The sequence below is a fragment of the Pristiophorus japonicus genome, chromosome 3 (assembly GCF_044704955.1).
Source record: "Pristiophorus japonicus isolate sPriJap1 chromosome 3, sPriJap1.hap1, whole genome shotgun sequence".
Classification (NCBI taxonomy): Eukaryota; Metazoa; Chordata; class Chondrichthyes; family Pristiophoridae; genus Pristiophorus; species Pristiophorus japonicus.
In genome coordinates this window covers 14,777,473-14,792,910 of record NC_091979.1, presented here as the reverse complement: position 1 = coordinate 14,792,910, position 15,438 = coordinate 14,777,473, and the positions used below count along the sequence as shown (strand labels likewise).

General features: G+C 47.0%; 1 protein-coding gene across 1 annotated transcript in view; it reads right to left on the bottom strand.

The window, feature by feature from the left end:
• The window catches only part of LOC139259661 (receptor-type tyrosine-protein phosphatase-like N), a 364,010-nt gene extending 349,088 nt beyond the window's left edge, over positions 1-14,922 (bottom strand). The window contains exon 1 of the mRNA XM_070875205.1: positions 14,586-14,922. Coding sequence (XP_070731306.1) covers positions 14,586-14,667 — 82 coding nt within the window. The 5' untranslated portion in view covers positions 14,668-14,922. The remainder of the gene's footprint in view (positions 1-14,585) is intronic.
• Between the last annotated feature and the right edge of the window lie 516 nt (positions 14,923-15,438).

The window sequence follows — 15,438 nt, the reverse complement described above, 5'->3', positions numbered from 1 at the left end:
ACTTCTGTCTGAGGCTGAACCAGACTGTTCGCAACCTTGGTGTCATATTGGACCCTGAAATGGGCTTTCGAGCACATATCCACAGCATAACCAAGACCGCTTATTTCCACTACCGTAACATCGCCCGTCTCCGCTCCTGCCTCAGCTCATCCGCTGCTGAAGCCCTCATCCATGCCTTTGTTACCTCTAGACTTGACTATTCCATCATCATAGGCAGTCCCTCGAAATCGAGGAAGACTTGCTTCCACTCTAAAAATGAGTTCTTCGGTGACTGAACAGTCCAACACGGGAATTACAGTCTCTGTCACAGGTGGGTGTCTGGGGAGTCTGGTTTGCCGCACGCTCTTTCCGCTGTCTGTGCTTGTTTTCTGCATGCTCTCGGCGACAAGACTCGAGGTGCTCAGCGCCTTCCCGGATTCTCTTCCTCCACTTAGGGCCAGGGACTCCCAAGTGTCGGTAGGGATGTTGCACTTTATCAGGGAGGCTTTGAGGGTGTTCTTGAAACGTTTCCTCTTCCCACCTGGGGCATGCTTGCCGTGTAGGAGTTCCGAGTAGAGCACTTGTTTTGGGAGTCTTGTGTCGGGCATGCGGACAATGTGGCCCACCCAGCGGAGCTGGTCAAGTGTGGTCAGTGCTTCGATGCTGGGGATGTTGGCCTGATCGAAGGCGCTAACGTTGGTGCGTCTGTCCTCCCAGTATTCCAACGCACTCCTGGCTGGCCTCCCACATTCTACCCTACGTAAACTAGAGGGGATCCAAAACTTGGCTTTCAGCAGCAAATGAGCCGAGGCACGAGCGGAGACGGGCGATAGTGATAGCGCAGATCACTAAGCTCGAAAGCACATTTCGGGGTGCAATATGACACCAAGGTTTCGGGGTCATCTATGGACCAGCTAATAGTTGAAATGAGGTGGAGGAAGAAAAATGCAAACAAATTAGGGAAATGAGTTAATAAAAACCCAGGATAATCATGGCGGATTTTAACTACATGAGAAATAGGAGCAGGAGTAGGCCATTTGGCCCCTCGAGCCTGCTCCGCCATTCAATAAGATCATGGTTGATCTGATCTTGGCCTCAGCTCCATTTCCCCATAACCCTCGACTCCCTTATCATTCCGAAATCTGTCTATCTCCACCTTAAATATATTTAATGACCCAGTCTCCACAGCTGTCTGAGGTAGAGAATTCCACAGATTCACAACCCTCAGAGAAGAAATTCCTCCTCATCGCAGTTTTAAATGGGCGACCCCTTATTCTGAAACTCTGCCCCCCTAGTTCCAGATTGCCCCCGCTAGGGGAAACATCCTCTCTGCATCTGCCCCAAAATTAATTAGGCAGAAGAGGTAGGTAATGGGGATAAGGGAGTTCCTACAATGTGTACAAGACTCCTTTCTAACACAATGTGTTAAAAAGCCCAACAAGAGAGGATTCGCTAGTAATGGGGAGTGAACCAGAGCAGATAAGAGAAGTAAAAGTAGAGGAACATCTAGACAATAGTGACCATAATATAATGTGCTTTAGGATAATAACTGAGAAGGATATAAGCATGACAAAGACCAGTGTAATCGATTGGAGAAACACTGATTTTGAGGGGTTGAGAATAGAACTTGGGAAAATAAAATGATCAATATAGGTTGAACCGCCCTTATCTAGCATCCTCGGGACCTGGCCTGTGCCGGATGAGGGAAGGTCAGCGGCCCGAGGTCGGGAGGGGGGGGGGGGGGGTGGAGGAGGCCACTCAAGATCAGGGGTGGTAGTGGGGGGGTCAGCGGGCCCCGAAGTATTCTATGTTGAGGGGACTTACGCTACTGCCGATCACTTTCTTTCTAGTAGGTGTGTTGATTTTCTGTTTGGGTGAATGATTTAATTAAATCATAAAGGAAAGGTTTCATTGTTGTGCCTAAAAAGGGAATGGGAAGCCTGGGGGCGGTTGACGTTCTGCGCATGCACCACCCAGCGGCCAAGAATGGTGCCGGACGAGGGGTGGTGCTGAACGAGGGAGTTCCGGATAAGAGAGGTTCAACCTGTATTGGCAAACAATGATGTAGAGCAGCAATGGAAAACATATAAAACAGTGTTCAGTGTTCAGAAAAAATATATTTCACTGAAAACCAAGAACTATCCAAGCACAATGAGACACTACGGATGAATAAAGACATGGGGAAAAAATTGAGGGCAAGGAGAGAAGCATAAACTAAGTAAATGGACAGCAGGGGAGAGCATGACGAGAGAGAATATGAGGAGGCGTAGAGAGAAGTCAAAAAAGCAATTAGGAAGGCAGAGAGGAACTATGAAATTAAATTATCAAGGAACATAAAGTAAAATATTCTACAGGGATATAAATTGAAGAAAGGATAGTTGGGATGGGAATAGGGCCATTAACAAACTTAATATATAGCACCTTTAACGTAGTGAAACGTCACAAGGCATTTCACAGTAGTGTTATAAGACAAAATAAAATTTGACACCGAGCAACATAAGGAGAAATTACAGGTGGTGACCATAAGCTTGGTCAAAGAGGTAGGTTTTAAGGAACGTCCTGAAGGAGGAAAGAGAGATAGAGAGGCGGAGAGGTTTAGGCAGGGAGTTCCAGAGCGCGGGGCCCAGGCAACAGAAGGCACGGCCACCAATGATTGAGCAGTTATTATCAGGGATGCTCAAAAAGGCAGAATTAGAGGAGCGCAGACATCTCGGAGGGTTGTGTGACTAGAGGAGATTACAGAGATAGGGAGGGGTGAGGCCATGGAGGGATTTGTAAACAAAGATGAGAATTTTGAAATCGAGGCGTTGCTTAATCGGAAGCCAATGTAGTTCAGCGAGTACATGGGATGATGGTGATCGGGTCTTGGTGCGAGTTAGGACACGGGCTGACGATTTTTGGATCACCTCTAGTTTACATAGGGTAGAATATGGGAGGCCAGCCCAGGAGTGCATTTGAGTAGTCAAGTCTGGAGGTAACAACGGCATGGATGAGGGCTTCAGCAGCAGATGAGCTGAGGCAAGGGGCGGAGACGGGCGATGTTACGGAGGTAGAAATAGGCGGTTTAAGTTATGCCGTGCATACATGGCCGGAAGCTCATTTCAGGATCAGATAGGACACCAAGGTTGTGAATTGCGGCCATTAAGGGATGGTCAGGATGTAACTAGCAGAGTGGACAAGGGAGAACCAGTGGATGTGGTGTATTTGGACTTTCAAAGGGCTTCTGACAAGGTCCCGCACAAGAGATTGGTGTGCAAAATCAAAGCGCATAGTATTGGGGGTAATGTACTGACGTGGATAGAGAACTGGTTGGCAGACAGGAAGCAGAGAGTCGGGATAAACGGGTCCTTTTCAGAATGGCAGGCAGTGACTAGTGGAGTGCCGCAGGGCTCAGTGCTGGGACCCCAGCTCTTTACAATATACATTAACGATTTCGATGAAGGAATTGAGTGTAATATCTCCAAGTTTGCAGATGACACTAAACTGGGTGGAGGTGTGAGCTGTGAGGAGGACGCTAAGAGGCAACAGGGTGACTGGGACAGGTTAGGTGAGTGGGCAAATGTATTCCAAATGCAGTATAATGTGGATAAATGTGAGGTTATCCATTTTGGGGGCAAAAACACGAAGGCAGATTATCTGAATGGCAGCAGATTAGGAAAAGGGGAGGTGCAACGAGACCTGGGTGTCATGGTTCATCAGTCATTGAAAGTTGGCATGCAGATACAGCAGGTGGTGAAGAAGGCAAATGGTATGTTGGCCTTCATGGCTAGGGGATTTGAGTATAGGAGCAGGGAGGTCTTACTGCAGTTGTACAGGGCCTTGGTGAGGCCTCACCTGGAATATTGTGTTCAGTTTTGGTCTCCTAATCTGAGGAAGGACGTTCTTGCTATTGAGGGAGTGCAGCGAAGGTTCAACAGACTGATTCCAGGTATGGCTGGACTGTCATATGAGGAGAGACTGGATCAACTGGGCCTTTATTCACTGGAGTTTAGAAGGATGAAAGGGGATCTCATAGAAATGTATAAGGTTCTGACGGGACTGGACAGGTTAGATGCAGGAAGAATGTTCCCGATGTTGGGGAAGTCCAGAACCAGGGTACATAGTCTTAGGATAAGGGGCAGGCCATTTAGGACTGAGATGAGGAGAAACTTCTTCACTCAGAGTTGTTAATCTGTGGAATTCCCTACCGCAGAGAGTTGTTGATGCCAGTTCATTGGATATATTCAAGAGGGAGTTTGATATGGCCCTTACGTCCAAGGGGATCAAGGGGTATGGAGAGAAAGCAGGAAAGGGGTACTGAGGTGAATGATCAGTCATGATCTTATTGAATGGCGGTGCAGGCTCGACGGGCCGAATGGCCTACTCCTGCACCTATTTTCTATGTTTCTATGTTTCTAAGATCACAGGCAGCGATAGCGAAATAGCAGAAACATTAAATCATTACTTTGCTTCAGTATTTACCAGGAAGACAGGACGAGATTAGAAATGATATAAATGCTTTTACAATAAAGTGGAAAAATAAACTTATTAAACTCAGAGGATAAAACCCATGGTCCGGACAGATTTTAACCTCACATTCTAAAAGAATATAGGGAAGAGACAGCAATCATACTATTACACATATTTAACAATTCGTTAGAAAAAGGTGCATTAATGGATCGCTAAGGTCACACAGGTTGAACCTCCCTTATCCAGAACTCCCTTATCCAGAATTCCCTCATCCAGAACCATTCCCGGCCACCGGGTGGCGCATGCGCAGAACTCCGACATGAACAAATTGAAGTCCTTCCTCGCTGCTGACTCCCGCAATCGCTGGCCTGACCCCGCGATCCACCCCCCATGATCTCTCTGCCGCACTCCCAGCCCCAAGCCAGCCAGCCCCGATATCCCCTTGCTCAGTACCTGTACCATCCAACTTAACGTGACCACCCCTCGTCCGGAAAAATCCCGAGGGTTCCGGATAAGAGAGGTTTAATCTGTACCTATATTTAAGAGGGGCCTCAGGATTACCAGTCCAGTGATATAACCACTATGCAGAAACGCTCATCGCACTTAAAAAGGATATGCACGTGAAGTGCCATAAACTGCAAGGCTACGGACCTAGTGCTGGAAGGTGGGATTAGGCTGGATAGCTCTTTTTCGACCGGCACTGAAACAATGGGCCGAATGGCCTCCTTCTGTGCTGTATGATTCTAATTGGCAGAACGGATAGCTGACTAGCTGAAAGACAGAAGGTAGAGAGTTGAGGTCGAGGCTATTCAGAGTGGCAGGTGGTGGGAAGTGGGGTCTCAAGATCAGTGCTGCGACCACTGCTGTTCACAATTTACATTAACGATTTAGACTTTGGAATCAAAAGCACAATTTGTAAATTTTCAGATGACACCACATTAGGAGGGATAGCCAATACTGAGGAGGACTGCAACAAATTACAGGAGGACATTAATAAACTTGCAGAATTGGCATATAATTGGCAAATGAAATTCAATATAGGTAAGTGTGAGGCAGTAAATTTTAGTAAGAAAAATAGCGCGGTCACATATTACTTGGAAATTAAGAATCTAAACGATATAGAGGCAAAGCGACCTGGGAGTACAAATACACAAATCACTAAAAGTAGCAACGCAGGTCAATAAGGCCATCAAAAAGCAAACCAAGCACTAGGGTTTATTTCTAAAGGGAAAATATTGAAAAGTTGAAAAGTTATATTAAACCTGTATCAAACTTTGGTGAGACCACACTTGAGAGTAGTGTGTCTGGGTTCACCAGACTGATTCCCGGGATGGCAGGACTGACATATGAAGAAAGACTGGATCGACTAGGCTTATAATCAATGGAATTTATAAGAATGAGAGGGGATCTCATAGAAACATATAAAATTCTGACGGGATTGGACAGGTTAGATGCAGGAAGAATTTTCCCGATGTTGGGGAAGTCCAGAACCAGGGGTCACAGTCTAAGGGTAAGGGGCAAGCCGTTTAGGACCGAGATGAGGAGAAACTTCTTCACTCAGAGAATTGTGAATCTGTGGAATTCTCTACCACAGAAAGTTGAGGCCAGTTCGTTAGCTATATTCAAAAGGGAGTTAGATGTGGCCCTTAAGGCTAAAGGGATCAAGGGGTAGAGAGAAAGCAGGAATGGGGTACTGAAGTTTCAAAAATGATCAGCCATGATCATATTTAATGGTGGTGCAGGCTCGAAGGACCAAATGGCCTCCTCCTGCACCTATTTTCTATGTTTCTATGTACAGTTCTAGTCGTCATTTTATAAAAAGATATCAAGGCACCGGAGAGGGGGCAGAGAAGATTTACAAGGACGATACCACAAATGTGAGGCGATACCTATCAGGAAAAGATGAATAGGCTGGATCTCTTTTATCTTGAAAAGAGAAGGCCGAGGGATGACCGAATAGAGGTCTTTAAAATGATGAAAGATTTTGATAGAGTGGATACAGAATGTTTCCACTTGTGGGGAAGAGCATAACTAGAGGCCATCAATATAAGATAGGCACCAAGAAATCTAATAGGGAATTCAGGAGAAACTTCTTTACCCAGAGAGTGGTGAGAATGTGGGAGTGGTTGAGGCGAATAGCATAGATGCATTGAAGGGGAGGCTGGACAAGCTAATGTGGGAGAAAGGAATCGAAAAAAGAAAAGGAAGACTTGCATTTATATAGCGCCTAATGAGCACCGGACGTCCCAAAGCACTTTTCAGTCAGTGAAGCACTTTTGGAGTGTAGTCACTGTTGTAATGTGGGAAACGCGGCAGCCAATTTGCTCACAGCAAGCTCCCACTTACAGCAATGTGATAATGACCAGATAATCTGTTTTTATTATATTGAATGAGGGATAAATATTGGCCCCAGGACACCGAGGATAACTCACGTGCTCTTCTTCGAAATAGTGCCATGGGATCTTTTACGTCCACCTGAGAGAGCATACGGGGCCTCGGTTTAATGTCTCATCCGAAAGGCGGCATCTCCGACAGTGCGGTGCTCCCTCAGCACTGCACTGGGAGTGTCAACCGAGATTTATGTGTTCAAGTCTCTGGAGTGGGACTTTAACTCTCAACCTCCTGGCGCGGAGGCAAACTGTAAATTGGACGGATTGGTCAGATAACAGGAATTGGTCAAGAATGACAATGTATCAGTTGGACAGCGTCACCCAGGTTCTCCTTCCGCTAAAGAATTGCAAATGTGAGGAGTGCTAACCGAGCTTACAAGTATACTGAAACCGTTTGATAATGTACAATATTCAAAGAGGGGTATCCTCGGTCGCACAATGCAAATTTGTACAGAAATAGCAAACCGTGGGAAGATATAATTAAATGCATTGCAGCAAAAAATAAAAACATTTGATGCCCTCGCCAAGTAAACATCAGATTTACGGGAGAAATCTCTTCGGCAGCACCTCCCAAACCCGCGACCTCGACCACCTAGAAGGACAAGGGCAGCAGGTCCATGGGAACACCACCACCTCCACGTTCCCCTCCCAGTCACACACACCATCCCGACTTGGAAATATATCGGCCGTTCCTTCATCGTGGCTGGGTCACAATCCTGGAACTCCCTCCCTAACAGCACTGTGGGAGCACCTTCACCACACGGACTGCAGCGGTTCAAGAAGGCGGCTCACCACCACCTTCTCAAGGGGCAGTTAGGGACGGGCAATAAATGCCGGCCTGGCCAACGAACCTTACATCCTGTGAATGAAATAAAATAATTGAGGCAAATGGAATATTTAAAACCTATCGTATCCATTTAAAAAAAGAAAAATGTTGGAAATGCACAGAATGTAAGTCTCCGTAACAACAACTTGTGTTTATAGAGCACCTTTAACATAGTGAAACATCCCATAGCACTTCACAGGAGTGTTATGAACTAAAATTTGACACCGAGCAACATAAGAAATTACGGCAGATGACCAAAAGCTTGGTTAAGCAGGTAGTTTTTAAGGAGCATCTTGAAGGAGGAAAGAGAGGTAGAAAGGCACAGAGGTTTAGGGAGGGAGTTCCAAAGCTTGGGGCCCAGGCAGCAGAAGGCACGGCCACCGATGATTGAGTGATTATAATCAGAGATGCTCAGGAGGGCAGAATTAGAGGAGTGCAGACATCTCGGGGGGGGGGGGGGGGTTGTGGGGCTGGAGGAGATTACAGAGATAGGGAGGGGTGAGACCATGGAGGGATTTGTAAACAAGGATGAGAATTTTGAAATCAAGGCGTTGTTTAACCGGGAGCCAATGTAGGTCAGCGAGCACAGAGGGTGATGGGTGAGCGGGACTTGGTGGGTAGAATGTGGTACTCCACACGCACTGCCGCCTCCCACCATGTCCCTCAAATAGAAATGGGTAGAATTGGGCCTATTCTCTTTGAAGTTTAGAAGAATGAGAGGTGATCTCATTAAAACACAAGAGTCTGAGAGGGCTTTAAACAGTAGATACTGAAAGACTGGCTGGAGAGTGTAAAACTTGGGGGCATAGTCCCAGGATAAGGGGTCAGCCAGTTAGGACTGAGATGAGGAGAAATTTCTTCACTCAGAGCTTTGTGAATCTTTGGAATTCTCTGCCCCAGAGGGCTGTGGATGCTGAGTCGTTGAGTATATTCAAGACTGAGATCGATAGAATTTTGGACGTTAGGGGAATCGAGAAATATGGGGATCAGGCGGGAGAGTGGAATTGAGGTTGAAGATTATAGAATTATAGAAATTTACAGCACAGGAGGCCGCCATTTCGGCCCATCATGTCCACGCCGGCCCACCATGAGCTACCCAGCCTAATCCCGCTTTCCAGCTCTTGGCCCGTAGCCCTGTAGGTTACGGCACTTCAAGTGCACAGCCAAGTATTTTTTTAAATGTGATGAGGGTTTCTGCCTCTGCCACCCTTTCAGGCAGTGAGTTCCAGACCCCCACCACCCTCGGTGAAAAAAATTCTGCTCAACTCCCCTCTAAACCTTCTACCAATTACTTTAAATCTGTGCCCCCTGGTTATTGAACCCTCTGCTGAGGGAAACAGATCCTTCCTATCCACTCAATCTAGGCCCCTCATGATTTTACACACCTCAATTAAGTCTCCCCTCAGCCTCCTCTGTTCCAGAGAAAACAACCCCAGCCTACCCAATCTTTCCTCATCGCTAAAATTCTCCAGTCCAGGCAACCCCCTCGTGAATCTTCTCTGTACCTTCTCTAATGCAATCACATCTTTCCTGTAATGTGGTGACCAGAACTGCACGCGGTACTCTAGCTATGGTCTAACTCGTGGTTTATTCAAGCATAACCTCTTTGCTCTTGTATTCCATGCCTTGGCTAATAAAGGCAAGTATCCTGTTATGGCTTCTTAACCATCTTATCGACCTGGCCTGCTACCTTCAGGGATCTGTGGACATGCACTCCTTTGTTCCTCTACACTTCAGTGTCCTAATATTTATTGTGTATTCCCTTGCCTTGTTAGTCCTCCCCAAATGCTGTACCTCACACTTAAATTCCATTCGCGATTTTTCTGGTCACCTGACCAGTTCATGGATAACTTCCTGCAGTCGACAGCTTTCTTCCTCGCTACTAACCACATGGAAATTTTGGTATCTGCAAACTTCTTAATCATGCCCACTATATTCAAGTCCAAATCATTGATATATATCATAAAAAGCAAGGGACCTAGTCCTGAGCCCTGAGGAACCCCACTGGAAACAGCCTTCCAGTCACAAAAACATCCGTCAACCAGAGAAACATAGAAAATAGGTGCAGGAGTAGGCCATTCGGCCCTTCTAGCCTGCATCACCATTCAATGAGTTCATGGCTGAATATGCAACTTCAGTACCCCATTCCTGCTTTCTCGCCATACCCCTTGATCCCCCCTAGTAGTAAGGACTACATCTAACTCCTTTTTGAATATATTTAGTGAATTGGCCTCAACAACTTTCTGTGGTAGAGAATTCCACAGGTTCACCACTCTCTGGGTGAAGAAGTTTCTCCTCATCGCGGTCCTAAATGGCTTACCCCTTATCCTTAGACTGTGACCCCTGGTTCTGGACTTCCCCAACATTGGGAACATTCTTCCTGCATCTAACCTGTCTGAACCCATCAGAATTTTAAACGTTTCTATGAGATCCCCTCTCATTTTTCTGAACTCCAGTGAATACAAGCCCAGTTGATCCAGTCTCTCTTGATATGTCAGTCCCGCCATCCCGGGAATCAGTCTGGTGAACCTTCGCTGCACTCCCTCAATAGCAAGAATGTCCTTCCTCAAGTTAGGAGACCAAAACTGTACACAATACTCCAGGTGTGGCCTCACCAAGCAACACCTCCCTGCCCCTGTACTCAAATCCCCTCGTTATGAAGGCCAACATGCCATTTGCTTTCTTAACCGCCTGCTGTACCTGCATGCCAACCTTCAATGACTGATGAACCATGATACCCAGGTCTCTTTGCACCTCCCCTTTTCCTAATCTGTCACCATTCAGATAATAGTCTGTCTCTCTGTTTTTACCACCAAAGTGGATAACCTCACATTTATCCACATTATACTTCATCTGCCATGCATTTGCCCACTCACCTAACCTATCCAAGTCACTCTGCAGCCTCATAGCATCCTCCTCGCAGCTCACACTGCCACCCAACTTAGTGTCATCCGCAAATTTGGAGATACTACATTTAATCCCCTCGTCCAAATCATTAATGTACAATGTAAACAGCTGGGGCCCCAGCACAGAACCTTGCGGTACCCCACTGGTCACTGCCTGCCATTCTGAAAAGTACCCATTTACTCCTACTCTTTGCTTCCTGTCTGACAACCAGTTCTCAATCCATGTCAGCACACTACCCCCAATCCCATATGCTTTAACTTTGCACATTAATCTCTTGTGTGGGACCTTGTCGAAAGCCTTCTGAAAGTCCAAATATACCACATCAACTGGTTCTCCCTTGTCCACTCTACTGGAAACATCCTCAAAAAATTCCAGAAGATTTGTCAAGCATGATTTCCCTTTCACAAATCCATGCTGACTTGGACCCATCATGTCACCTCTTTCCAAATGCGCTGCTATGACATCCTTACCCTCTGCTTCCTGCCTGAGTCAATTATGGCTCCAACTTGCCACTTTCCCCTGGATCCCATGGGCTTTTACATTTCTGCCCAAGTTGCCACATCTTCATCATCATAGGCAGTCCCTCGAAATGAGGATGACTCGCTTCCACACCAAAAAAGGGATGAGTTCACAGGTGTTTCAATGAAGGACCTAATATTCCAGGTGCCGAGCTACATCCTGAAGGGTGGAAGTTGCCTGTACGTGGATTTTTTTGATGCGTGGTGACCGTTGCACACCAGCCATCACACGGGCTTGACACCAGCCATCACACTAGGTCTTGGTCCAGTGGCAAGGGTTAACCAAGACGGCTGCATGGACCTAGTGCTCACATACCGCAGTGTGGGCTGGCCCCACATGGGACCTTGACAGGTTTCTAAAATCAATGTTGTTATGTAGGTGAACCTCACCTGTGTGTAAGACTTGCCACTAGAGGGCACACCTGTGGGAGACCCAGGGGTCACCTGTGTACCCTGGTGCAAGCAGGTATAAAAGGCAGTCCACCATGATGCTGCCTCACTTTTTGGAGTTATATTAAAGAGACCAAGGTCACAATGGTTTGAGCTTACAACACAGTCTCGTGGAGTTATTCTGAAGTTAACAAATGTAGACTACATCTAACAAGCTACCCTCATTGAGCCACCTCCGACAGTGCAGCACTGCCTCAGCACCGCACTGGGAGTGCTGGCCTAGATTTTTGTGCTCAAGTCTCTGGAGTGGGGGCTTGAACCCACAACATTCTGGTTCAGAGGCGAGAGAGAGAATGCTGCCCACTGAGCCACAGCTTGCACTGAAGATGTTGACCCACACTGGGGCGAGCTCCTCTCGCTAAACCCAGATTTGCGAACCCAGTCAGTTGTGGTTTCCAGACAAGCCGCAGCTTGCCTTGCTGCACATCCACATGTACACACGCACTTGCTCACTTTCCACCAGAAGACTGATCACAGCAATCGGGGGGGGGGAAATAATTTCAAGTGTCGCTGCTGTAAATGTGGGGAAACTCGGCAGCCAATTTGCGCACAGCAAGCTCCCACAAGATAGCGATACCGTGACGGCCAGGATGTGTTGGTCGAGGGATAAATATTGACCAGGACGCGCGCGATCTTCCCCCGACCGCCCGAGGGGAGCAGACAGGGAAAGCCTTGGTTTTAAGGTCTCAGCCGAAAGACGGCACACCTCCGACAGTGCAGCCGGCACTCCCTCGGCACTGGGAGCGCCAGCCTGGATTACGTGCTCAAGTCTCCGGAGTGGGACCTGAACCCACGACCTTCTGACTCGGGAGGCGAGAGGGCGCTGCCACCGAGACCTATCTGACAGCAGACGTACGTTTACAGACGCCTGCAGACTCACGATGGGCTTGAATGACATTACTAACCGAGCCAGCTGGGAACACCATGATCAGCAGGCACTAGACAAGACTGTGGCTAACAATATTTTCTCCCTCTGGCTCGATAAAGTGAGCACCTTTTAAGAACCATTTCATTTCCTTCACACCGTTAAACAACAAAACATGCTTCTCAAATCCATTACGGCACTCAATGATGGGGAAATGAATTCAAGCTAAGACCAGGCAGACACATCGGCAAGGTCAGACAATCGCCGAGGAGAAAACATGTGTGTTTTACAATGTGTGGCTGATCATATAGAAAGGAGGCAGATTGCAAACTGACTGAAATAAATGGCTGCAGCTCCATTATCCGTAAAGAACGACAAGACACACAGGAACAGGTCACAATACTACTGCCTTACTCAGCACCCTCCTCTCCTCACATACAGGCAGGCAATCCCTGCTTTCAGTCCAATTATCTCTGCTACCCGCGCTCTCCCCACCCACCTCACTCACTCCTTTACCCCATCGCCCTGTAGCTCTCTAATTTACCATAAAACTTGTGTCATACAAGTTCTCAAATAATATGGCTCCCCCCCCCCCTCCAAGCAAATTATAGCCCCTTAACGTTTTTTTTTTATCCTTATCGCTCCACTTTCCTTTCCCACTGTATCCTCACTCTCTCTCTATTCACAATCTCTTGAACACCTCCACCCTCTAGATCCAGAGTCGTCACCCTCCCTCATAGATTTGGTGAGGGTTGGGGTGCTAATCTAGCCTCTTGGGGTGGCTTAAATGCATCTTTACCTCCCTTGAATTACAAAGGGGTAAGATTTTCCTTAATAACAAATTCTATTTAAATACAAACAATACCCCACCCCCCTCCCCTCACCTCTGCCTGGCATTCACTCCCCTCCTCCTCCAATTCTATTTAAACACAAACATTAACTCTCCCCCTTCTCTCTAACTGGGCAGGGAGGGAGGGGTGGGGGTGAGTTAACTCTTTACTTGTCACATTTTAATCCCCTTTTGCCTCGCACCATCATTCCATTTCCCATTTAATCTCTCCTGCCTTCCACCCTGTCACAAACCTTCCCTTATGTTCTTGCCTCCCCTCCCATTTCCCTGCCCCTGCCCTTGCTTAAAACGTTTTAAATCTCTAACTTCTTCCAGTTCTGATGAAAGATCATCAAGCTGAAACATTAACTCTGTTTCTCACTCCACAAATGCTGCCTGACCCGCTGAGTATTTCCAGCATTTTCTGTTTTTAATTCCCCATCTTTCTGCCTGGTTATCTCTGCACCTCCAAATCTATTTAAATACAAACATTAATTCACCCCCTTCTCTCTAATGGTTATACCCCTGCCCCTCCAAATCTATTTAAATACAAACATTAATTCACCCCCTTCTCTCTAATGGTTATAACCCCTGCCCCTCCAATTCTATTTAAATACAAACATTAATTCACCCCCTTCTCTCTGATGGTTATACCCCGCCTCGCTCTGTCTGGTTATCCCGTGCAATTCTATTCAAACACAAATATTAACTCACCCCCTTCTCTCTGGTTATACCCCTGCCCCTCCAATTCTATTCAAATACAAACATTAACTCACCCCCTTCTCTCTGGTTATACCCCTGCCCCTCCAATTCTATTCAAACACAAACATTAACTCACTCCCTTCTCTCTGGTTATACTCCTGCCCCTCCAATTGTATTCAAATACAAACAGTAACTTCCCCTATTATCCCCTCCAATTCTATTCAGATACAAGCATTAACTCACCCCCTTCTCTCTGGTTATACCCCTGCCCCTCCAATTCTATTCAAACACAAACATTAACTCACTCCCTTCTCTCTGGTTATACTCCTGCCCCTCCAATTGTATTCAAATACAAACAGTAACTTCCCCTGTTATCCCCTCCAATTCTATTCAGATACAAGCATTAACTCACCCCCTTCTCTCTGGTTATACCCCTGCCCCTCCAATTCTATTTAAATGCAAGCATTAACTCACCCCCTTCTCTCTGGTTATACCCCTGCCCCTCCAATTCTATTTAAATGCAAACATTAACTCACCCCCTTCTCTCTGGTTGTACCCCTGCCCCTCCAATTCTATTCGGATACAAGCATGAACTCGCTCCCCCTGCACTGGTTCTCCACTACCCGGTGCTGGAGGTGAGGAGGGAGCGGGCAGGTTAGAATTCCCTTACCGTACGTGCGGGGGCTGCAGCTCACCGGGGCGACCATCAGCGACAGCAGCAGCGGCAGCCAGAGCTGGAGAGGCGGCTGCATCTTCTCACTCAATCCCCCCCTCCTCCTCACCCACCCTGCTTTATTACAGAGGACGAGAAGGAAGGACCAGAGGGGAAGGGTGGGCCGGGTCACCTTCACATGCTCAGCCCTGCAGGAGAGGGGCAGGAGCAGGGGGCTGGGGAGTTGCGCCCGGGCGGAGTTGCGCTGCTCACTGCGCCAGCAGCTGACGAGCGCAGCGGATACATCAGCGATTGCAACAACACCAAAAAAAAACCTGATACATGGCCCGGGGCGCGTGCACGCGGGGAGGCTGACGTCAAGCGGGCGGGCGCGCGCTTGGACATCCCAGACCACCCTCCACCCTCACAGCACAAACTCTGCTCCTCACTCAATGCAAACACACACACACACACTGCTGCCAAACTCATTGCCACACAGCAAATACTGCTTGCATTTCATTTCCACTTGCACAAGTCTGCTTTTGCTGCAATTTTTGCAAAATATATCTATGCTGCCTGCATTTAAATGGTATATTTATTTATATGCATTAAAATTGTGTATTCAAATGATGTACTTTTATATACTTCTGCACTTAAATTGTGTATTTATTTATACAGTGTATATACACATTAAAAGTGTATTCAAATGTATTTTTATGTAATACTTGTGTACTTAAATTATATATTTATATATACATTAAAATTGTGTATTCAAATGACCCGGGGGTACTTGTGCATGAAACACAAAAGGTTAGTATGCAGGTACAGCAAGTGATCAGGAAGGCCAATGGTATCTTGGCCTTTATTGCAA